This window comes from Panicum virgatum, chromosome 5N, assembly GCF_016808335.1.
Source record: "Panicum virgatum strain AP13 chromosome 5N, P.virgatum_v5, whole genome shotgun sequence".
In the NCBI taxonomy this organism is placed as follows: domain Eukaryota; kingdom Viridiplantae; phylum Streptophyta; class Magnoliopsida; order Poales; family Poaceae; genus Panicum; species Panicum virgatum.
In genome coordinates this window covers 14123264-14148858 of record NC_053149.1, presented here as the reverse complement: position 1 = coordinate 14148858, position 25595 = coordinate 14123264, and the positions used below count along the sequence as shown (strand labels likewise).

At 43.2% G+C, this 25595-nt stretch overlaps 1 protein-coding gene, 2 long non-coding RNA genes and 1 pseudogene across 7 annotated transcripts; 2 read left to right on the top strand and 2 right to left on the bottom strand.

Annotated features, from left to right (window-relative positions):
• Positions 1–6296: 6296 nt before the first annotated feature.
• LOC120672911 (pentatricopeptide repeat-containing protein At5g57250, mitochondrial-like) lies at positions 6297–13571 on the top strand. 4 transcript variants are annotated; one of them, XM_039953532.1, is made up of 5 exons: positions 6297–9737; positions 9908–10076; positions 10173–10269; positions 10651–10771; positions 12457–13571. In XM_039953532.1, the coding sequence occupies exon 1, from the start codon at positions 6373–6375 to the stop codon at positions 9658–9660; it is 3288 nt and encodes a 1095-aa protein (XP_039809466.1). In that variant the 5' UTR covers positions 6297–6372; the 3' UTR covers positions 9661–9737; positions 9908–10076; positions 10173–10269; positions 10651–10771; positions 12457–13571. The 4 variants fall into 4 exon arrangements, with proteins under 4 accessions (XP_039809466.1, XP_039809465.1, XP_039809468.1 ...); XM_039953531.1 differs by having other exon boundaries at positions 10651–10776; XM_039953534.1 differs by having other exon boundaries at positions 6341–9737; positions 9949–10076; positions 10651–10776.
• LOC120672912 lies at positions 10798–12832 on the bottom strand (annotated as a pseudogene). The gene is made up of 4 exons (XR_005674384.1): positions 12530–12832; positions 11758–11949; positions 11492–11657; positions 10798–11389 (listed from the first exon to the last, which is right to left on the bottom strand). The product of XR_005674384.1 is annotated as a peroxidase 72-like (transcript).
• A 365-nt stretch (positions 13572–13936) lies between the features above and the next one.
• Positions 13937–14533, top strand: LOC120672913. The gene is made up of 2 exons (XR_005674385.1): positions 13937–13999; positions 14350–14533. It is a non-coding gene; the product is annotated as an uncharacterized LOC120672913 (long non-coding RNA).
• A 5441-nt stretch (positions 14534–19974) lies between these two features.
• On the bottom strand, positions 19975–21401 carry LOC120671994. The gene is made up of 3 exons (XR_005673923.1): positions 20991–21401; positions 20326–20438; positions 19975–20197 (listed from the first exon to the last, which is right to left on the bottom strand). It is a non-coding gene; the product is annotated as an uncharacterized LOC120671994 (long non-coding RNA).
• Positions 21402–25595: the final 4194 nt, after the last annotated feature.

Sequence of the window (25595 nt, the reverse complement as noted above, 5' to 3'; positions counted from 1 at the left end):
ATGGCTTAATGCAAGCATCTCGGAGTTGGAATATTCATTTTGATGAAGTAGTCAAAGGGTTTGGCTTCATTAAAAACGAAGAAGCTTGTGTTTATAAGAAGAAAAGTGGGAGCTATGTTGCATTTCTAATCTTATATGTAGATGACATACTGCTGATTGGAAATAATATTCCTGTGCTTGAGTCCGTAAAGACTTCATTGAAAAATAGTTTTTCGATGAAGGATTTAGGAGAAACAGCATACATACTGGGAATCAAGATCTATAGAGATAGATCAAGGAGGCTTATAGGATTAAGCCAGGATACTTATATTGACAAAGTGTTGAAACGGTTCAACATGGAAGAGGCGAAGAAAGGGTTCTTGCCTATGTCACATGGTATACATCTTAGCAAGAGTCAGTGTCCTACGACAACTGATGAGTGGGATCGCATGAGCAAAGTTCCATATGTTTCGGCAATTGGATCTATTATGTATGCAATGATAAGTACCCGTCCAAATGTTTCTTATGCTCTAAGCGTTACAAGCAGATACCAGTCTGATCCGGGTGAGAGTCACTGGACAGCTGTGAAGAACATTCTTAAGTACTTAAGAACTAAGAATGTGTTTTTGGTCTACGGAGGTGAGGAAGAGCTCGTTGTAACGGGTTACACCGACACTAGCTTCCAAACTGACAAAGATGATTCAAAGTCCCAATCAGGTTACGTGTTCACAATAAATGGTGGTGCTGTTAGCTGGAAGAGTTCCAAGCAGGAGACGGTGGCCGATTCTACAACAGAAGCCGAGTACATCGCAACTTCGGAAGCTGCGAAGGAAGGTGTTTGGATAAGGAAGTTCCTTATTGAGCTTGGTGTGTTTCCTAATGCCTCTAGCCCGCTGGATCTCTACTGTGACAACAGTGGAGCCATTGCACAAGACAAGGAGCCAAGGAATCACCAGAAGAGTAAACACGTTATGCGGCGATTTCATCTCATTCGAGAGTTCATCGATCGAGGTGAGATCAAGATATGCAAAATACACACGGACCTGAACATTTCAGATCCATTGACAAAACCCCTTCCACAGCCCAAGCATGAGAGGCACACAAGAGCAATGGGTACTAGATACATTTTGGATTGACTCTAGTGCAAGTGGGAGACTGTTGGAAATATGCCCTAGAGGCAATCATATTTCCTTGTATTCATGGTTAATAAAGTGTTCCTTGAATATTCATGGATGACAACTTGCATTGATTAATGCTTATGTGAATTATTTGTGAAACTCTTTACTTGTATGAATATTCTAAAGTGTTCCTAGTCGGAGTTCATGTGAGGACACATATGAATATTAGACTAGCACATGTATTAGTTGATTGACTACGTTTCACAAGTCATGGACATGGTGATGCCAAACTAATAATGTGTGCTCATATGAGACATGAGATTGAACTGACCCAACACGAGATGATGACTTCTCAACACACAATATGTACGTTGTGTCCTAAGACCAGAGATCGTCGTATGTACTCAAGATGTGAACCGACTTACTTAGGAGCCATCAAACGCTGCACCATAATAGGGTAGTCATAAAAGTGTCTTTCGGGTCGGTCAAGAAGCATGCTATGAGACATAGTCGGTCAAGATGGGATTTGCCCCTCTCTACAAGAGAGAGATATCTCTGGGACCCTCGAGTGATTTGGATCAGGAAATGCATGGCCATGCTATGGTTAAGAGTTAACCAAGGATTCCGAATCACAGGATCGAGAAAGAGTGGTCGGCTTTAAGCTAGACCAAATATCGTGAGGCAAAGGGAACAACATATATATGATATTGTGGCGGCTCGTCTGATATGATTTTTGTGTGTATAGGAGTTGACATGTCTTGCTAGAGGCCACTGTCTACTATTGGGCCGAGTAAGAGTACTCGGGCCATGCCTATTCGCATGTGAGCCCATAGGGTCACACACTTAAGGGAAAGAAGCCTGATAAGGATGAGATCCGAATTAGACTGGGCTTAGGTGCACTAATGGGCTATTTATGCCCAAAAGGGGGCACCCAAGGTGGGCCCAAGGCAGCCCACCTAAGGGGCTATATAAACAGAGGAGGGGCGCCTAAAAACCATAACCCTGGATACTTTTCACGTGGATGAACAATACCATGAACAGTAACAACGCGCTATAGTAGCCCCCCTCCCTATTCCTCTTCCTCGTGCATCTAGCCCTAGTTCATTCTCGCGGATCTAGCAATCCGGAGTGCGAAGCTTCTTCCTGTACGTGTGGACTTAGTGGAGGTGCTGCGTTTGCTGCATAAGGACGAGCTGTTCGTGAGGTGGTTCACGCAATTGCACTGCCGGCTTCCATCTACACTACACCGACGCGATACGGAAGTTCCGTAACCGCGCATCTAGTGGATCTATAACTGCAGTAATCCTGGTTTATGTGGTAGAAAATTTTTGTTTTTGCTACCCCATATTCCTACAGTATGCTACTATGCCGTAAGCGTCACCGGCATCGGTTTTTTCTTGTCCTGCATGGGGGCATGATGGAATTTGGATGTATTGTTATCCGATGCTATACCCACCATCTCACCACAGGGAGGAGGATCATAGAAGGCCTGTGTTCAGCAGGGTAACACGACCAGTGCACGACCGATTGGGACCCCACCAATCAGGGCAGGGGCGGCAGCCTGCACCGGTCAGACCGGTCACTACTGACCGCTCAGACCGGTCTCATCAGAGACCGGGCAAAACTCATTCTCCAAGACAGGTTTACCGTGTCAAGGAGAAGAAAGAAGAGGTACAACCTATTATTGATCCAGAGAAAGCTAAAACCGATGATGTTGTGCAAATCGGCAATATCAAAGTGGTTGTCATTGATGTGGGTACAAGACCGATGGTTTTTGGTAAATCGGTCAATCTTTCTATCCAAAGGCCGATCATGCATAATGATCATGAGGCCAGCAGCAGTAATTCAACATCAAAGTACTTTCAACCAAGGTGGTGTCCTCCAGGGTTGACTTGTACTCAAAGAAGGAAGGTGCAGCGCCTACGTGCTCAGGAGAAGAAGGAGTAGGAGTTCAAGAGGTTGAGGGATAAACAATTCGACAACTACAGACCTATGGTCTCTCAGGGCAAAGTATGGAGGGTCAAAGCAGCTGACCAGCCAGCACAACCGGTCAAACCGCCTCAGGCGACCGGTCAAACCGCCTTAGGCGACCGGTCTGACCGGTACGAGCGACCGGTCTGACCGGTACGAGCGACCGGTCTGACCGCCTAGAGCAACCGGTCAGACCGGTTGAGGTTGCATCAAAGCAGAAAGCCGAATTGGCGACGCCCGTTTCGGCTCCTTGCGATGGAGAAACACCGCTTGCATTCTTGGTACAAGGAAATGAGAAGTTAGTGGATCATGAGGTTACACCAAAAGCATAGCGATATGGAGTTCAACGATATTTAAGTGCTCGGGGGGCAAAATATTGACAACTGATAATTTACCTCATGAAGTTTCTATGCAACAGATCAGTTTGCAAGGGGCTCTCAAGATTTTGATTATGTATTTGAGGTCTTGAACTGGTTGAAAATTGTAATGTCAGCAAATAAAAGCCGAATTAGAAGTTTTTCAATTCAGGCTAGAAAATTAGCAAACTGTTTGTAACGAGGAATATTGATGCTCTTACTTCTATTATTCGGTTAGAGAATGAAGCTGAACTTACTTGGAGGGCAGAATCGCAAGAGGCCTTTGAAAAGATCAAGGTTTATTTGTCTTCACCACCTATGCTCAAGGCGTCTAGGAGAGGGGTTCCTTTCAGACTTTATGTGGCTGCTGAAGACAAGGTCATTCGAGCTGTTTTTGACTCAAGAAATAAAAGACAAGGAGTATGTCATCATCTATATAAGCCGACGACTTATTGATGCGGAGACAAGGTATACTTTTACTGAGAAGTTATGTTTGTCTCTCTATTATGCTTGTACCAAATTGAGGCATTATCTACTATCTAGTTCGCATAGTAGTATGTCAAACCGATGTGCTCAAGTATATGCTACAAAAGCTGATTTTAAGTGGTAGAATCGGTAAGTGAGCTTATGCTTTAGTTGAATATGATTTGGCTTGTGAATCCTTGAAATCTATGAGAGGCCAAATTGTACCGGATTTCATTGTTGAGCATCGGATTAATGATAAGCATGATTTGAAAATCGGCTATGTTACTTGCACACCATGAAAATTATATTTTGATGGATCGGTTTGTGATGATGGTCAAGGAGTTGGTGCTGTCTTGATTTCTCCTAGTGGTGATATTTTTGAGTTCTCAAACTGATCAAAAGAGGATTGCACAAATAATCATGTTGAGTATGAATCGATCTTATTTGGCTTGGAATTTCTGCAATCTATGGGCGTGAAATATATTGAAGCCTTTGGTGATTCATTTCTGGTGGTGCAGCAAGTATTCATAGTATGCTAATGATACAATGGATATTTAAATGCATATCTTGACAATTGCCTCGATGTTATTTCTTCCTTTGATGAATTTGTTATAAGATATATACCAAGGAAAGAGAATGGACAGGGTATTGCTCTGGCTAAGTAAGCATCTGGCTAATCAATTATGAAGAGATATTTTCATATTTGAATGCCGATGCAAACAAAAGCCAAGTTGTAGGTACTGGACGAACCGGTCCGACCGGTCGATGCAACCGGTCTGACCGCCCAGACCGGTCTGACCGGTCATGAGACCGGTCTGACCGCCCAGACTGATGGAGACACCAATTCAGCTATGAAAGGTGATTCATCACTAAAGCCGAAGATCAGGACTAGAGGGCTCCTGTAATCTCCTATATAAAGATCTTGGTCGCGGTGCAGAAAAGGATATTCGGCGGATAACACTTAAAAACATTTTAGTCAACGATAAGCTCTATCGTTGAATAGCCGAATATTTATTTTTTAAATGTTTGAGCTCAGATCAGGCCAAAGTTGCCAAGAGGAACGTTCATGAAGACATTTGTGGTACACATCAATCGGCTCCAAAGATGAAGTAGTTGTTTAAAAGAGCCGATTTGTACTAGCTTGCCATGATGTCTGATTCTTTCAAGCAGTATAAGGGGTGTGAAGAATGTCAGCGGTTTGCCCGCTGTGTTGATACATCCTATTATCAAATCATGGTCGTTCCGAGGTTGAGGATCTGATTTCATTAATTAAATTAATCCTCCATCTTTAAAGAGGCATTGTTTCGTGTTAGTTGCTACAGCTTATTCTACTAAATAGACCGAAGTGGTTCTTTTGAAGAATATGATTCACAACCGAGATAATTTATACTCAAACTTATCCTACTTGCACCAGATGACATGGTCATACACATTATCATCATTGAAAGCAAGACGCGATTGGTGTGTAGGTGCTTCTCGTTGTTCAAGTGCATTTTTGGGCATGGAGAAATGTTTCTTGGTACGCAAGCTTTACCAAGAGACAGGGAGGCATATGTTGACACCCAATTTTGGCACGATGAAGGTTTTCTGGGCAATATGGACAGACCGGTTAGACCTCTCCTATAAACCGATCAGACCGATCTAGACAAGTTTGTCAAATTGCAAATTGGACTGCACCATTGCGTAGATCTCGTCGAGAAGATCGAAATCCATATATAGAACGTCTAATTTGGAGTCCGGATGAGGGAGTTATGCCTCCCTGAAGACCTGCACCCCGGTCTGACCGGTCAGACCGGTCCAGAGCGGTCAGACCGGTCCGAAACGCCCAATCCGAGTTAGGAGTTGTATTTTGACACGAGATGTGATAGGGTTCCGACTCCTAACGGGTATAGACCTCCCCATCTTATATATATGAAGGGCCACAGCCGATTGAGGGTAATCCCAATCGATTCACACATTTATCCTTTACTTTTTACCTCCAAACCCTAGTTTTTCCAATCTCATCTGCTATTCTTCGCTTGTCTCTACGGCGTTCGAGGATGTTCTGAGTGGCCTGCCGATCTCAGAGCAACCCTAGATTCACGAGCTCCGACAGGTCTCTCCCGAGCTCGAGGTCCTAGGTTTTTTGCCGTCTCCATGGAGCACCAGTCTGACCGATCCGCATATCCGGTCTGACCGGTCTGCGCAGAGAGGCTGCTGGTGTTGATCGTTTTGACGATCTTGCTGCGCGTTCTAGCGCATTCGAGTGCGTGACCGGATTTTACGTCAACACACGGCACATCCAACAGTTTGTGGAACATTTGATTTATTTGTATTCATCCGAATTCGTGAATTCAATATTTCAAATTGCCCTTGAATTCAATTGACTTACCAGCACTTCAGCAAAATCTCAGCTTCCAACAAAAGCTCCTTCCCGGCTCCCGAAGTCCCCCGGAACCCGGCGTTTCGAACTTCCACTCACCCGCCACTCCGCCAGGCCGGCCATGCCCCTACCCGGCGGCAACGGCAAGCCCCCTCCGCCTCCGCCTCCCCCTCCCCCTCCCCAGCCACCGCCGTTCCCCTCGCTCATCAAGCTCGGTGGCGTCATCACCGCTCGCGACGTCGACCGCCTCCTGGCCACGCTCCTCCGTCGCCGCAGGCACCACCTCCTCGCCGCTCTCGCCTCCCAGGCGCTCGCCAACGCAGTTGCCCCCACCCCGCGCACGCACCTGCTCGCCGCCTCCGCGCTGCTTGACTCTGCGCGCCCGCGCGAAGCGGCCCAGCGCCTCGCTCTCGCCTCATGCACTGCCAACCGTGGCCGCCGCCTCTGGCACGCACTGCTCCGACGGGCCTGCGCGGGGCAAGGAGACCCGCGTCACGCGCTGGAGCTGCTCTCCGCGGCCGCCGAGGATCAAGCCGCGGTTCTATCCCAGTCCACGTACCGCGTGATGGTGGTGGGGCTGTGTGCCCGCGGGGAGGTGGATGGCGCGCTCAGGGTGTTCGACGTAATGACCAGGAGGGGTTGTCAGGTGGACGATCGCGTTTGCAGCTCCATTGTTTCTGGGTTCTCTAGAGCTGGGAAGGCTGGAGCAGGTCTAGATTTCTATGATAGGGTGAGGCGTGAGTTCAGTGGCTTTGAGCCGGGCCTGGTGACATTGACGTCGGTTGTCCATGCTCTTGGGTTGGAGGGGAGAATCAATGAGATGGCAGAGCTGATGCGGGAGATGGAGTGCAAGGGCATGGATGCTGATGCTGTGTTTTATGGCAGTATGGTTCATGGATACATGAGTTGTGGGTTCTTGATGGAGGGTCTACGGAAGCATCGGTCCATGATAGATAAGGGAATCACAGCCGATGTGGTTAACTACACTACTGTTATTGATGGCTTGTGCAGAGAAGGTAGTGTGGCGAAAGTAATGGGTTTCTTGAATACAATGGAGCAATATGATGCTAAGCCAAATTTGATTACTTATACATCACTGGTTGGTGGCTTCTGTAAGAGAGGCAGGTTGGAAGATGCCTTCTCTATCATGAGGAAACTGGAACAAACTGGCACGGTGGTGGATGAGTATGTATATTCAATTTTGATTGACAGTTTGTGCAAGATGGGAGATTTAGCTAGGGCTTTCTCTTTGCTTGCGGAAATGGAAAACAAGGGAATAAAGGCTGGCAATGTAACATACAATACGGTTATAAATGGTCTGTGTAAAGCTGGTGACACTGAAAAGGCTGTTGAAATTTCTGAAGGTGTTTCTGCTGATAACTTCACATATAGCACACTGTTACATGGTTACATTAACAGAGATGATGTAACCGGTGTTATGGCAATAAAGGGTAGGCTCGAGAATAGTGGTATCTCTATGGATGTTGTCACATGCAATGTTCTTATCAAAGCATTGTTTATGGTTAACAAGGTGGATGATGGATGGAGTTTGTTTCATAAAATGCCTGAGATGGGCTTAAGGCCTAATACTATCACCTACAATACAATTATAGATGCATTGTGTAAAGTTGAGGAAATTGACAAGGCACTGGAGCTTTTTGATGAATACAAGAAACATTCGTTACTCTCCAGCACAGTTGTTCATGACTGCCTCATTAAAGCACTGTGTAATCAAGGAAAAGTTGGCATGGCTGGCCAAATATTTTATGATCTTGTTCAAAAAAAATTAAGACCCGACTTCTATAACTGTAGGAAGCTGATTCATGCAAACTTCAAAGAACTCGGTGAACACGGTGTGCTGGATTTTATTTATAAGGTTGGTGAATTAGATATTGACTTATTTTCATCTGTCTGCAATTATGCTTCTACTTTCTTAAGCAACAGGAATTGTTGTCGAGCAGCAATGGATGCTTACAAATTACTCAGATCGCAAGCAAGTTCTGTAACTAGTAAAACATGCTACAGGCTGCTTAAGAGCTTACATCGAAATGGAAGTAAAGAGGTCATACAACCATTGCTCTGTGAGTTCATTAAAATTCATGGTCTGCATGAACCTAGAATGATAAATCTGCTGTCTTGTCATCTCAGCAATAAAAGTGTTAGTGAAGCTATTTGGTTTTCTAATTACATGGAAACTGGAAGTGTTCCTGTCGGTGTTCTGAGAGGAGCTGTCTATACTCTAAAGAAGCAAGGTGAAGTTCTGGATGCATGTAAATTTTTGAAGGAAGCTGAACAAAGCGGGTGTTCAGTAGATTTAGCCATGTATTCCATAGTGGTGGATGGACTTTGTAAGGGTGGATATCTTGAAAAGGCACTAGATCTTTGTGAAAGCATGAAAAAAGAAGGGCTTCATCCAAACATTGTCATCCATAACTCAGTTCTCAGTGGTTTGTGCCAGCAAGGATGCCTTACTGAAGCATTCAGGCTCTTTGACTATTTAGAGAACAGCAAAATGCTTCCAACAATGATCACTTACGCCATCCTTATTGGTGCCTTGTGCAGAGAAGGTTTGTTAGACGATGCAGACCAACTGTTTGATAAAATGTCCACCAAGGGTTTCAGACCCACGACCTGTGTTTACAACTTGTTGATCAGTGGTTATTGTAACTTTGGATTAACAGAAAAGGCACTTGAGCTTATGTATCACTTGGAGGAACTCTCTGTATGCCCAGATTCTTTTACAATTGGTGCAATTATTAGTGGACTTTGCCTGAAAGGTGATACTGAAGCTGCATTACGCTTCTATAACGAATACCGTTATAAGGACATAGAACCTGATTTTGTTGGTTTTATGAGCCTTGTCAAAGGACTCTATGCAAAAGGAAGGATGGAAGAATCCAGGGGCATCTTGAGGGAAATGTTTCAGTGCAAAAAAGTCGTGGAGTCGATAAACAGTGTTGGAGATAAGATTCAAGCAGAGTCTCTTGTTGATCTCCTATCTTCTGCATGTGATCAAGGGAGGATCAATGAGATTGTGACTATCCTAAATGAAGTGGGACACATGCTTTTATCCTCTTCAGATTCTAGCATCTATAATGCACTTGGGCACCTCAAGAAGTTACAGAAAGCTGATGATGCTTGTGGTTCCATTTCAGATTCAGGACAAGTAAGTCCAGTAGCTTATGATGTTTCTAGGAACAGTCATCATAGGAGCTCTGAGGTGATAGATGGAGATGATAGTTTATCAAAAGCAAGTGATGATACTGATATTGACTACCAAAATTTGCTTGGGAAGTCTTTCAATGATGACTTCGACTCATATTATACTGCTATTGCTTCACTTTGCTCAAAAGGGGAGGTTCATAAGGCCAACAAGGCAGTTGAGGTGATGATTCAGAATTCTGGTTAAATTTGGTGATCTGTCCAACTTGTTGGGGATTTTTTTTTTCTACCCACAGTAGCATCATCTGCAACACATGTAAACTCGTAAGTACAACATGCTTTCTTGATATAGTTGATGCTTGATGATGAAACATGAGTTGGAATTAACTTTTTTGCATGTAGTCTATTGTTCCTAGCAAGACAACTGTGCTTTGGGTTCATAATGCAAATTCGTGAACCTTTGTTATAACTGTTTGTCAATTCTTTTATGCCAGAAACAGGCACCAAATGAAAACAGAACCCTGACTTTGCACAGGCTCCATCAGTTGAGAGAGTCTATGCTGGTTGACCCATGGTGCCCATCCATGTGGTTGTGAATATATATGATTGTTCAAGATTCTGAAAATCCTTGAGGTTGAGGATACATCTTATTAAGTTCAACCAGTTTAGTACCCTCAATTGGCCTCTTTTGTTTTTTATATGTATTTTTTTCTGTTTGATGAACTAGCATTGATTTCTTTTTGTTTTCAATTTTCCCAGCATGGACTGAGCATACAGGGCTCTGATAAAAGATGCTGAACTATAGGAATAAGGGAAGAGAGAAAGCCCATACAACTATGGGATCTGCTGCCTGCAGGTATATACCTTCTCTGACTGGTGTGCTGTTATTCCCTTTTCCCCACCTTTAGCTCCATTTCCAAATATGAATCCTCGATACTGTATTTATCTCCCATTGCATATGCATGTTTTTCTAAATAACCCCGTTGAAACATATGAAGTAGTACATATAGATACGAAATGACAGAACCAGGTACCTCCTTGCTTTGCATATGAAATAGCGTATATTGATATAAACTTGGTCAAGCCATTAGTTTGAATGCTTGCATGAGAGCTCTAAATATTTCTTTTAGGCACAACACTTGACTGCATGATTTGCACGATTTTATCTTTGGATCCTCATGATGATTGCCGTTTTTCCTTTACGTACTAACTTTTGTCCATATTTTGATTCCAACAGGTGCCAAATGCTAAAGTTGACACAGCGGGAGTTCTAGAGAACTCTCGAAGAAATAGATGGAGTGATTGACATAGAGCATGAATTCATTGAGTTGGGATTTGGAGTCAAATCTCAAAACATGGTAAGGTAAGTCAAATAAGCAGATCTATGACAACCAAATCAACTCATCTTATATATCGACTTATTAATAGATACACATTTTACAATGTGTTTAAATAAAAACATAAGATCAGACATCTGATAAAATCATAGCCATGCTTGCTTATTTGAACAAATTATATCACCAACATCAGATACAATTTCAGTACATAAAGCAGCCTCAGTGGTCGTTGTTGAGCCTTCTGCAGTTCTTCCGGATCTCGCCCTGTGACCCGGTTAGTGGTGAGATGTTGCCCATGTTCACCATAGACTGCGCAAAGTGCTGGAAGAAGAGATTGACATCAGCAGCATATGCCTTCACGAGGGCTGCTGTCTCGGCGCTCTTGGTCAACAGAACCTCATCAGAGCTGAGGAGGCCCTTGCCAGCCAGGAGGTTCTTGTAGTAAAAATTGTCAAACTTGGCTGGGGTGACGAAGTCCAAGGGGAAGAGGTTATTGTCGCCGCCAGAGCGGGGGCACCCCTGCCTCCAGCTGTGCCGCGTACGATACATCCAGTGTGCTGCCAGCCATGCCATTGCCCGTTTGGTTGTACAGCCTCTGACGGAAGCTGGTGCACCGAGACATACCTATGGTGTGGCCACCTGTACATAGTGGTGTCGAATCCATGTCGTATAGTATGAGTGTACGTTAAGTTAGTAAATAGCAAATCACAGGAAATATAATGAAATAGTATGAAAAGTCACCGGAGAGGGCGACGACGTCCACAACGTTGAGGCCTTGGCGCTTGAACTTGGTGATGATGGTTGGGAGGGTGTTGTTGGGGGCTGGGATATCGTTGTTGGAGCCCTGGATGCTTGCACCGAGCGAATCCCTCCGGCCGAGAGGCACGTCCCAGTATGGGCCACCAACCTACAGGTTAGATTCACAAAAATCATGGTGCCAGGAGCACTTCTTTTGCTAAAGCTATGGCTATATTATTATCATGTCTTCCGCTTGTGGTGGTGCGTACCAGGACAGTTGAATCACGGGCTGCGAGGGCGAGGATGTCGGCGCAGGAGACAGTGCCTGGGCAGGCAGCCTCGAGAGCGGCCTTGATCTGGTCGACCACCTCAAACCCTCTGAGGGAGTTCCTGTTGGGGTTAGACCCTTTCTCACTGACTATGCTGCTGCTGTTGTCCAACAGCACGGATGCATCGCAGCCCTACACATCGAACAGTATCCAGATGTGAAATAACTTAGAAATTAGGCACACGCTACGGAGTAGTAGTGGTAGTAGATTCATCAGGCACGTGCATTGAATAAATGATAATGAACATTGCACAGAGCGCTTCAATCATTGTGCACTAGAGTTAAGTAAACATCTTCTCATTTGCTCACAAAAAAATCTCACTAAAAAAAAAGGGGAAAACAGAGTTATCAATCATGGTACTCACTCAATCATGTCAGGAAGACATAAAGTAGTGCCTGCATTGGCGATGTAGGTAGGCTTTCTTATCAATGGTAAAGAAACTACCTAGGCACATACATAGGACAGAGTTGAAGTTTTGCACTGCCCATTTCTAAGTAGTGTTTATCCAGCCAAAGTTAGTAAATAAACCCATCCATTAATCTTCACATTTCACGTTTGCTAGTCTAATTGTTACTGTAACCACAATATAGCTCAAAACTTACTATGCTTGTATGGCTAATTTGCTATAGTGCACTGCAGGAACTATGTTTATCAAGCATCATAGCTGTGCCAGAGCATGTAAATAATACAAAAGAGAGGACGCAGAGTTTACTTTGACAAAGCAGTCATGGAAATGCAGTCTGACCAAGGATGCCGCCATCCTGGTCTCCTTGGCCACAGCCTGTGCTACAATGGACTGCACAATCTCCTTCGCCTTGGGGCATGAATGGTCGTAGAACCTAGGGAACAAGCCGCCCCATGGGTGGCCGTGGACGGCACTGGCAAGGAGGAGGGGAGAAACAAGGCAGAGCAAGACGAGGCAACCCATGGAAGTTGCCATGTAAGTGAGTAACCTTTGCTGCGCTATGTTACAAGAAAGAGAGTATTGCTACTTGCTTGTTTCTTCTTCTCTTTTGGATGGTTCGATGAGGTGGGCATATGGTATGGTATATATAGCTGCAGGAAGTGGGTGTAGTGCATGTAAGGAAAGGAGGGTGGTTTGGAACAGGGGACGGTGGGATCAGATGCAGCAGGCAGCTGGGTTGTTAGGGGGATGCTTACAGAATAAGCGAGCTAGCCAGACATTGTGGCAACTGCTACATCAATTCCATCAGATTCAATTGGACTCTAACGTTCTTAATTAGTCCTCGTTTAGCATAGCTTCAGCTTCTCCTGAAACAGTTGGTGAAACTGAACCTGTTTTGGAAAACGTTTGGCGAAAGAGCTTCTTCCTGGTGAAGCTAGGTGAAGCCACGTTTTTGTAGCTTCACCTCGCTAGTAGAAGCACATGATGGCTTCATGAATAGTTTCAAGCTTGAAGCTAGTCCAAAAAGAACCGTTTGGCATAGCTTCATGTGAAGCTGCCCATGAAGGTGTGCCAAACGGGGCCTTAGTTGCTGTTTCGTGCTTCAGTTTCAGCTGAAAGCTACATGGAGATTAACGTTTTGTCCTAGACAAGTCTAGGTAGATTGAAAACAATGTCTGCCACTTGTTAAACGGCAAACTTTGCTGCAATCTTCTCATAGGACTGGAGTAGCGTGTGAAACTAAAATGAAGAGTCTATTATTAATTGGTGATTATGCATTATATATACGACTCATCTTGTAAACAAAACTATCATACAGTACAATGATGCAGTTTTATTTTGAATTCCATTTATGCCTTAATCACATTGAGTGACCGTATCCTTTCCTTGATCTGAGTCTTCCAGGACTTCAAACTACCTCATAAGACAGTTGTATCTTTACAGTAGATCAGTCATTGCTGTAACTTTATCCTAGTTGTATCAAGCTCGGGGTAGGCCTACCCCTAACAAGTACTAGTAGTAAAATATTCATCCAGCCATATTGAACCTTGCACAGCACATGACAATATAGCATACACTGTGTGAATTCAAGTAATCAAAGTACAAAAAGCTCAGCGAAAAGCGAGGTTTTGCTTCCCAAATAATCCAACTACTTTTGTTATATGTAAGTGTTGTTACAAGTTGGATGGTATATTTATTAATGAAGACCATATGCAGGATTTTCCCCAGGAAGGGTTCTTTATGGTTGGCTATCATCGAACATGGATCCGTATCGCTGTCTTTGCCCCTTGTTTAGTTGCAAACTTCAAAATTCCAAAACTATCACATCGAAGAGAAATCTTACATGCATGGAGTATTAAATCTAAACAAAATAAAAAACTAATTATACAGTTTGCTTGTAAATTACGAGACCAATCTAATGAGCCTAATTAGGCCATAATTAGACACTAAATTACTACAGTAATTGCTACAGCAACTATGCACTAATGATAGATTAATTAGGCTCATTAGATTCGTCTTATAGTTTACAGACGAGTTCTGTAATTAATTTTGTGATTATTCTATATTTAATACTTCAAATGTGAAAAGATTCCATTTCAAAAACTTTACACATGCAACTAAACAAGGCCTTGGGGACAAAAAGTATGATGCTACAGCAGCATGCCTTTTTTCGCACAAGCTTCGTATCAAGAGGTAACATCTTAAGATTTATTGGTCATGTCGTGTTTTCAACCAAATTGTACTAGGAGTTAAGGTACTTTTGCTATGTCAGTGTGGCCATCCATATGAAAGATCTGATGGTTCATGAGACGGCTGGAGCACATGCCTGCTTGACATGGTTGCCTTCTTTCTGTTTGCCCAATGCAAGGGACTGACTGACTGGCTGATTTCCCAGCGAACAAATGCGTGTCCATCAGGTCAAACGCGATGTGTGATGTACCGAGTACACGGTACATGATGATTCGCGTTAGGTGCTTGCGTGGCCTACATTCATGTCACGAGCAGGTTCCTGGAAGGACTAGGGACTGTTGGAAAGCTTCCCCACTGGTAGCGGTAGAGAACCTTTGTTCTTCTGCCCAGCACGTATCAGTGGCCGTTCCTTGAAGGAAACATCTGCATTGTTGGTTGCTACTGTTAGTTATTTCTACTCCTGCTAATGGGGCGGGGTTTGACGGGTTTTTTGGGTGGGTTTTAATACGGATATTATTGGATGAGTGGAAACATGTGACACTATGAAACAGGTTGGGGAGGGTTGGGTTGATGACACAGACGGGTTGGGGCGCTATGATAGTAGATCGGTACGTAAGTCGCATATCATCTTCCGTCGTTACTTCGGGTTAGGGCGGGTTGGGGCATTGGGCCGACGGGGTGGGTGGTAGTTAGGGCTCTTGAAATATGGGTATGGGTGGATTTGGGGCGGGTTCAACCCCATTAGCAGGCGTAGTTATTTCAATGGGGCCACAATATAATAAATCTAAAAGGTTCGTGTGAAAAATAAGGAGGACATCAGAAAAGTTGCTGTTCATGCGATGGCATGCCCTAACATAACTGACATAGTAGGAAGTAGCACCATAGAGAGAATTCATGGAGAAAGTGAAGTAGTGCTTGTGCAACAATGGTTTTTCTCTTTATTTCACGCGAGACATATTAAGCAGACTGATTGCTCATGAACATTTGCCTACTTCGATCAAATATAATTTGTTTGCATAAATGTGTAAAGGAAAAAAAAAGGCTCAAGCAACTAGCAAGAGCATGTCACATGGCCCCTTCAAACAGTCCACAAACTTACCATCCCTACTGCTGACAAAGAAATGACGTGCACGAGTGCCAGCTCATTTGACCTTTGCTGTGCGAGGCTCCTAGTTCATTATTTGTCTACTGTTCACGCCCTTCTCATTTTACTCCTTCCAACTCACACTTAAGCAATCATGTGTTTTGTCCAAGAGACGCCAAATTTTGAATAGGCCCCTACATTACTTCGAAGTTAACCAACATTGTTTTCCTTTTCAATACACCTGAAAAAATGATTTGTCAATGATTTTTGCGAGATAGAGTAGTTTTACATCAATAATTAAAGACAACTATTTAGCTCATCACAGAGCTGGTTTATTATTCTGATGTTCATTTTACCAACCCTGATGTGTGGTAGTCAGATCTCGTGTGGCCCACACATGGATTTGGTTGCAATTTGTAAGCAAGCGTCAAATTAGGAAAGGAATCAGTAGGCAAAAACACTATACTCTCTCTGTCCTAAAATAAGTGTTTGTTTAGCAGTCAAATTTTATCCCAAAAAAGTGTTCTTTTGAATGGTAGTCAAATCCATCTAATTAACGCAATATCAAATACTAAGAAAAATTATATAGATAAGTGCATAGAACCAATCAAATATTTAAGTAAATATTAGATGTTATTTTTCTAGTTCCAATGCATTTGCAATATTGAGGATCCGGGGAACCACATAAACAATGCGGTTTTTAATCACAACTGCTATAGTTAATTAAGGCTAACATGCTTATTTTTAAGTTTCTAAACGAACACTTATTTTGAGATGGGGGGAGAGTATACCTTTGAATTACTATGTGTATTCCGATATGCTTTTGGGCTCATAACGAGTTATATACATGTAACCCTATTTCAACCTTTTATAATGTCAAATTTGAGCTTAACTTTTTTTCCCCTCTTGGTGATACACTTGATGCATGATTAGAGCATGCACGCAGAGAGGATTTTCGACACCACCTTACTACGAATAGATTTTTTTTCAGTAGGAGGGCTGCAGAGGTGCCCTCCGATGCCAGCCTCGGGAATCGTACCCGGGCTGCCGGCATGGGAGGAGGCTCTAACTACGAATAGAATTAGTGAGTATTAATGTATTGAGTTCCCTTGGCATAGAAGGCTGGGAAGGTTAAGCTAACAATAATGGATTAGACATAATGTATTGCGCAATTAGTCGATCGTAGATCAGAAGAGAGGACATGAAGACGACCACTACTTTTTGTTGACTGTTGGAGACTGGCCTTGGCTTCCAAGAGATGACTGGGATGGGAAACTGTTCGCTCAAGCCTCAAGGTATGGTCAGAAAAACTTGCTTGTTTCTACGCTTCTGGAAATTTATCAGCACTTTACGCTATCACGCGCGTGCGATGAACATATGAAACTGTGCTTGCAAGCTTGCATTGGATGAAGAAATATACAAAGAAGACTAGGTTGTAGCGGGTGAATATTACAGTGTAAAATGGCATGGGTAGCCTTGTAATATCACTTTTTAAAGTTTTAAGCTAGTTATGCAAGATATAAATTACTATAAATTACACATGTTTCTTTATACAATATGAAGTGAACTTAGCACAATTGGTGGGGGTGAGAGGTGTGATTGTGCATTCCAGCCATTCATGTTCTTGTCCTGTTCAACTTGGATTTAATTGAGTGCTTATTTTTCTCTTCTAGGTTAGATCTTGTTTTTAATTTTATTATAAACGCATGCATAGAATAAAACTCATTTATGTTACATCATAAATATCATCTTTTCGAGAGAGCATACAAGATAACCATAAAGAAAACTGAAAACATTTGCTACTTCAAATTCTAGCCTAGAATTACTATAGGAATTAGAAGGACTAATCCTTTTCCTTTGGTTCTCTAGACTGTCTAGTTAGTATCAGCAAAATTGATATTACTTTTTTATGTGGGTCAATATCTATTATCTTATTATTTGACCAAGAGCCTCCACGTTCGCCCTCAAGACTTAGAAATTCTAACGTTAATCGGAGAAAAAAAAATTAAAATTACCCACCACTGCCATTACAAAAAAATTAACCTAAAATACCCCTATACATGTTTATAAATTATCCAGCAATGCCATTAAAACATATTTCTATTTATAAATATAAATTTATCTATCGTTCTGCATATCAAGCTACATATCGTGCATACCTATAAGATACTAGCTACACAAATAATTATCATATTTTACCAAACATATAACTTATTATATTATTAAAATCTCAAATACACCTTCACGATTTTATTTGGCCAACAAACAGAGCCTCCGCGTTCGCTCTCAAGGCCTAGAAATTCCCACATTAATCGAAAAAAAATTACCCACCACCGCCATTACAATAAAATTAGTTTAAAATACCCATATACATGTTTATAAATTACTCACCAGTACCATTAAAAATATTTCTATTTATAAATATAAATTTATCCATCATTTTGCGTATCAAGCTACATATCATGCATATCTATAGGATACTAGCTACACAAATAATTAACATATTTTACCACATGTATATCTTATTATATTACCAAAATCTCAAATGCACCTTCACGATTATATTATTATTAGTCAAAATAAATAAGACAATTTTAGGCTTTGCACTATATTAGATTGTCACCCTCCAAAGGTTTGTTGCCGATATTGCTACGAGACACTACCGCACCTCACAGTTAACAAACGGAACCTCTACGTTCGCTCTCAAGACCTAGAAATTCTCATATTAATCGGAAAAAATTAAATTACACACCACTGCCATTACAAAAAAATTAACCTAAATACCCATATACATGTTAATAAATTACCCACTGCTATTAAAATATATTTCTATTTATAAATATAAATCTATCCATTGTTTTGCATATCAAGCTACATATTATGCATACCTATAGGATACTAGCTACACAAACACTTAACGTATTTTACCACACGTATATTTTATTATATTACCAAAATCCCAAATGTATCTTCACGATTATACTATTATTAGTCAAAATAAATAAGATAATTTTAGGCAAGATAATTTTAGGCTTTACACTATATTAGACTGTCACCCTCCAAAGGTTTGTTACCGACATTGCTACAAGACACTACCGCACCTAACAAACGGATCCTCCATGTTCGCTCTCAAGGCTTAGAAATTCACATATTAATCAAAAAATTAAAATTACACACCACTGCCATTACAAAAAATTATCCTAAATACCCACATGCATGTTTATAAATTACCCACCAGTGCCATTAAAATATATTTCTATTTATAAATATGAATCTATCTGTTGTTTTACATATCAAGCTACATATCGTGCATACCTATAGAATACTAGCTGCACAAATAATTAACGTATTTTACCACATGTATACCTTATTATATTACCAAAATCTCAAATGTACCTTCATGATTATATTATTATTAGTCAAAATAAACAAGAAAATTTTAGGCGTTGCACTATATTAGACTACCACCCTCCAAATGTTTATTGCCGACATTGCTACAAGACACTATCGCACCTCACAATTAACACCACAAGCTCAAAAATAATTAACACCACAAGCAGATCAGGAACTAGGACAATATCGATCAGATCATGATTGGTATAGTAAGCTCATCAAGCTTGAACATGAACATAGGTTGCTGACATTATGAACGGAATCTTGTATTCTACACTATGGAGATTTGTTGGCTTCCAAAAAGTAAGAAACTTGAATCGATTGTTCCCTAACAGAAACTAGGCCATGGAGGCATAGCGCCATGCAACAAACGATAGAATTAAACACAGTAGCAACAAACGACCAAGAGGATCATAATGTAGGGAAGCTAGCAAAAGAACAACTGTGTCAGTTAAACTGAGCAGTGACCAGTTGTCAGACCCGGGGCAGCGGGACTGCTTGTAGGCATAGAATGTTCTAGAGTAAGAGATAGCACTTGGATGTACCTTACCTATTTTGTAACTACTCGTATAGGCATAGAACTAGTTGCAGTACAAAGGAACTACCCGATCGTGTTGTAGTAGGACTCCAACTGAACTCAGCTAGGACTTTCCATGTAAACCTGTCCCCCGGATATATAAGGGCGGGCAAGTACCCCCTCGAACACTACAAGAGATTTGACTATCCTTGATGATCCATTATCGTCACTGAAAATATGGGTTTTCATCACAAAAGCGTAATAGTGACATTTATACTGCGTCACAAGGATCGTCATAGAACCACCGTCAGAAAATGTCATTGGTGACGTTCTTTACGAAATCGTCACAGAATGGAACTAGTTTATGACGATTCACTAACATCATAGAAACATATGTTCTATGACGATTACATTATCATCACTAAATTTATACATTCTATGACGATATTTTTTGTCATCCAATATGGGCCAAAACATCACAAACCCTCTGCACGCATGGCCATTCTGTGACGAAAAAGATCTCCACAGTGCCATAAAAGGTTATTCAAAATACATATGGATAACAAATAAAAACCACGCAAAACAATAAATACATATAATTATCCTAGAATTGCTTTATTTATACAACACGTGCCGTTACAACCATTTCATAAAACATCACTTGGTCACACAAGTATTTTCAACCACCATATACATATAAATATACATAAAAGAACAGAATGTGAACAAATGGTGTGCAGAGTGTGCAGCTAAGACCCTGGAGAATGCTGACCATTCAGATGTCGACACTCTGCATGATTTGATACAGATAAGTTTAACTCAGCTTTTGTAACATGAAACCAATAATGAGAGCAAAATATACCAAAATAACACAATTAAAAGGTGTAAATGGATTCAAGGAGGGAGATGTAGAAATACCTTGAGCTTGGAAATAAGTCCACGATACTCGATAAAATAACTGAATGCAATCAGCTGCAGGGATGTTTCATTCCATAATTTTTTAAAGAATTGTTACATCCCATAGTTCAAACCTTGCAGAGAAGCAATAAACTTACTTAGTGTTACTAGCAATGGAAATAAGCAATTATTCCAAACACTTGCTAGCTGCTGCACAATACCATATAACAAGATGGATTTTCACATGGAGAACGTAACAGAATTTCATTTTCACATGGAGAACATAACATTATTCATTATGGTGGTAAACCAATACTATCATTGTTCAACAAGGGACATGTGTCTGCAGCTAGTCTATAATTTGATGAGCGGATAAAAAGAAACCATTAGGTCGTCCAAGTTTAGCCTAAACAAGAGTGTTTCAGGCCTTTTATCGAACACCTTCAGTGCAAATTGCCCAATACTACTGCTCTTGCATTGGTAGCAAACAATGGCACAATACTACAATGCTGAAGCTCGCCAGCCTCACAAACATATACTAGTTGACGCAGCAATAGTGTAAATTAGCCATCGTATTGAGAAATGAAGCAAGGAAGGTAAGCTCAGCTCTATTCAAGATAACAATGGATTAGCAGCCATAGTAAACACAAAAAAAAGAGCGGCTTCTTCAGCGCATTTGCACTCACTTGCTTCCGCTGAAGAGCACCAGATGCTGGAGCCCCCTTTCGCAGATGCTGCCTGACGACGTGCCGCTCTCTCAAATGCTCACCTGCTCGCCTTGAGAGGACTGCCGCACGGCCGGAAGCAGCATCACGCTCGCCCGGCACCTAACCAGCCCACCGCAGGGGCCGTCGCCGCAGGCCCAAGCCAGTCGGCGGCCCGGGTGCTGCCGCCGCTCTTGCAGATGCCGCCGCCGCTGCCGAGATCCTCCGCTCGCCTACCCCACCGGCACCGGCGCTGCAGCCCGCTCGGACTTGACCGGCGAGGTGGGGGTCGGCAAGAGCAGCCGCGCCATGAATCCTGAGCAGAGGAATAGGGTGGATCTCGTGACGGGTGGATCTGGGAGGAGTAGTGGGTGGATCTGGAGGGGAGGAGAGCGGAGGAGTGAGCAGTGGGTAGGTTTTCGCCAGTAGCTGGCAAGAGATATTTATTCCGAGTACGGAGCATCCTGGTCGTCCAATTTGATCTGATGGTAACAACGTGCCCTTTGTTGTGGGCTGATCGTGGGCTCAAGTAGTTAGATGGGTCTATTTCATTCCTTTTCTATATATTTTTTCATTTTATTTCACCGTTTTTGAAGTAACATACAAAAATAATTAATTCAATTGTCTTCTAAAATTATTAAATAACAATTAAAATAATATCTAAATTAGATAAAAAAAATTCTACAAATTGACATAATATCATATTTTTTTGTCCAAATTGCAAACTAATCATTCCTGATACACCGGTTCCCGTTTCAAAGGTATCAAAATATAACAACAATCAACTTCATATTCCATTCCAAGTGCACAAAACCATAAAATAGCTATAGCTTGACATGCAGTTCTAAATATTTGCAGCAATTTTTACTACCATACAAACTTCCGCTCGACACCCAAGCGCCCCTAGCGCGGCGGGCGCTCTGGCCAGCTCGACGCGGCCGGCGTTCAGCAACCTTTGCCAAGCACGTCGTCGCAGTTGGCCAAGCACGCCGCCGCCACTCGCCAGGGCTGGTACCCTGCTCCCTGAGCACAAGGTTCGGGCGACCTGATGGGCCAGTCCAAATACATATTGGGCATATTCATAGTTTTGTACTTTTTTTGACAAAAAACACATTCGTCATAAATTAATCGTCATAAATGATTAGCTTTTCCATGACAAATATTTAAAATCGTCACAAATTATTGAATCTTTTATGATGATAAATTCATGTTCGTCACAAATTACTGATAGCCTCAACTTTTTGACGAAAATACTAAAATCGTCACAGAATAGCCGTTATTCTATGACATTTCTAACATCTATCATAATAATTTTCGTCACGGATGCTTACTTTTCTTGTAGTGGAAAGATATCAACACCTAAGGCAATACAAACCACCACACAGAACGTAGGGTATTACGCAACTCGTGGCCCGAACATGTCTAAATCTTTGTGTTCCTTGCACCATCGAGTTTCAGAGCAGTCGATCCCTACCTACAAACCTTACTGCTAAGAGTTTCCCTGAGCAGGCTTGGCGGTAAATACCGACAGCTGGCGCACCAGGTAGGGGAGTCGGCAAGTTCATCGGCGAGTTCGGTGGCCACCTCCGCTTTCAGCACCATGACGCCTCCTCAAAGTGCCACCTTCATCTTCGGCTCATGGGTCTGCGTCGCCAATGGTTCGGGCGGTTTCGATAGCCACCTAACCAACTTACCCGCGCTGAAGATCATCACGTCGGAAGACTCCAGCAAACTTGCCAGATCTGACGATCGTGGCATCATGTTGCTTCCCGACCTCGCCAAGGAGATCGAGGCGAAACTCGAAGACAACTCGAGTTCCACTCGGACTCAGATTGATCTCAAACCGAAATCTACTCGGATTGGGACTCCTCTTGCTCAACCCGTATTTGGCTTGCGCAATTCATCATCTGCCTACCAACAGATTATCAGATCCATCTATGAAAATAGCTTGGATCACCTACTCCGTGTCGTAAAATACTCAGTCACCGCTAGCCGGGAGGCATCCGTTTTCGACGTATATTCAGATCCAGTCAGGTCATCTCAAGACAGTCTGGATTTCATCACCAATGCGCTGGCAAAGATTCAACTCAAATATTGCCAAAGCCATACTCTCGCGGAACTACTTGACAACCTTCGGAAAGTTGCCAGCATTGACAATCTTCCGTTTCAACACGGTACTCCCCTCGTAACCAAGAGGGAGACTGGCTCCGTAGAAACTGTCCTAGCTGATTACGACTCAGACCTGGAAAGTTTCTCTCCCGAATGTTTGGTTCCAGTGATCATCCAACAACCCGAAGCTAGTCAGCATGATCCAAATGAAACCTTGGATTAGATTTTAGCAGACAATCTGACCCAAGACGCTCCACAAGATGAAGATGAAGCTACTCGCACAGCCCGGAGGGCAAGAAATCAACGTAAAGGGGAGCACAGGGTTCATGCGGCCAAACGTGCTCGTCTTCCTCCGCGCAACCTCAACAACGAATTCAACAATGTCGCAGACCCTGTCTTCAGGACACCAATCGCTGCAATGACATAAGCAACCCTGTGACTCATGCAAATGCCTTGAAACCCAGAGATGGAACGAGTCATAAACCTTACCAAGAATGCTGTTGAACAACTCAACAGACAAAACCCATTGTCCTCACTTCATGGTACACGATCAAGGGCGACTACAACAGTCATACCTCAGGCAAGCCGAACTCCTGGAGGCCACCATCGTCAACAACAGCTGGAGCAGCAAAATCAATGAAATCAAGAGGATCAGGAAGTTACAAGTAACCATTGACCCAGGGGTGGCCAACCACCGGCAACCAAGCTCCTGGGCCTCAGCCAAATCGCAACAACAACAACCGCGGGCACAACAGGGAGGAAGTAGCCAATTCCATAGTGGACACACGGGACATCATCAACACAAGACGCAGATCACAGCTTGCGGATAACTCTGATAGCTTCCAAGCCCTTAGCAGAGTCTTCGACAACATCGAGTACCCAAAGGAATTCAAGCCAACGAACATCCAAAAGTACGACGGTAAGCAAGACCCTGCTCAATGGTTACGTTTATACTCGACCGCTGTTAGTGTTGCAGGGGGAGACACCAACACCAAGGTCCTCTACTTCCCGATGGCCTTGGAGCCCGCACCCCTCATGTGGCTCGAAAGTTGGCGCGCGAGTCCATACACTCGTGGGATGACCTCAAGAAGGCCTTCATCGACAACTTCAAAGGGTCGCTACACTGAGTAGCTACTCGACACGCTCTGTCCATGTGCAAGCAGGAGCAAGGCGAGTCGATCAGATCCTACGTCAAGCGCTTCTTCGACACAAGAGCCACCATCCCCAATGTCGCCGACGACGACGTCATCGACTACTTCCAGAGCGGCATCACCGTCCAGTCTCTATACCGTGACTTCGGGCGTAACCGCCCCAAAATAGTGGTGGATTTACGAGACATGATGCATCGCTGGGCAGACGAAGAAGATCAAGAACGCAGTCACTTTCCACGTCGTAACAACGACAACAACGGGAAGCACCACAACGACCGTGGATGGCCCAGCAACCAGTGGGATCCTGCGCGTAAATGCAAGCCTGATGACACCGTCGGCACTATGGATCGCACCCCGCGTGGTAAAAAGGGCGACAAGCCGCAAGACCAGTTCGACAAGATTCTTCACAACAAGAGATGTCCAATCCACCCCAAGAGCAACCACTCGATGTGGGAGTGCATGATCCTACGCAAATCTTTCCAGTCGGCACCTGCAGTCGCTCCTAAGAAAGAACAAGACAAAGATGATGAAGACGATAAGAAAGACCATGATGGTTTCCAACAACAACAAAATATCGTCAACGTCATATTTGGAGGAGATCCCAGCTTCTCCAAGCGAGCCTAGGAGCTCCTACTCTGAGAGATACTCTTAGTCGAGCCAGCAATTCAGAGGCCACTGAAATACAGCGAGGTCCCCATTACCTTCTCCAGGGAAAATCAATGGACCAGCTTCTTTGAACCTGGAAAGTTCCCGCTAGTACTCGACCCAGTCGTCCAAGGCTCCAAGCTCACTCGAGTACTCATCGACGGCGGAAGCGGGCTCAACCTAATCTTCGCAAGCACATTGGCGAAGATGGGCATCAACTATATGAGTCTACTCACTCCCAGCAAGGCTCCATTCTATGGCATTATCCCCGGGAATTTCTCTACACCAATTGGCTCGGTTACTCTCTCGGTCACATTCGGTACAGAACAAAACTTCCGGACAGAATACATCAAATTCGAAGTAGCTGACTTTGAATCTTCCTACCATGCTATCCTAGGAAGACCAGCGCTAGCCAAGTTCATGGCAGTACCATATTATGTATACCTGCTCCTCAAGATGCTAGGCAACACAGGAGTACTTTCCTTACATGGAGACCTCCTCAAGTCCTTCGAATGCGACAAGGAAGCAATAGATCATGCTGCCACAATCCGGGTCCCTAGGTCAGTCAGCGAAATACTTGCTGCTGCTAAGGAACTCTCACTCAAGGAGTCGATGCCTTCCAAGAAGTCAAGACAGTCATCGGCTAAACCTACTGGTGACGTGGCCACCAAGACGATCCAGC

Coding starts and splice junctions, on each gene's coding strand:
- LOC120672911 (XM_039953532.1), top strand. CDS start 6,373: ATGCCCCTACCCGGCGGCAACGGCAAGCCCCCTCCGCCTCCGCCTCCC.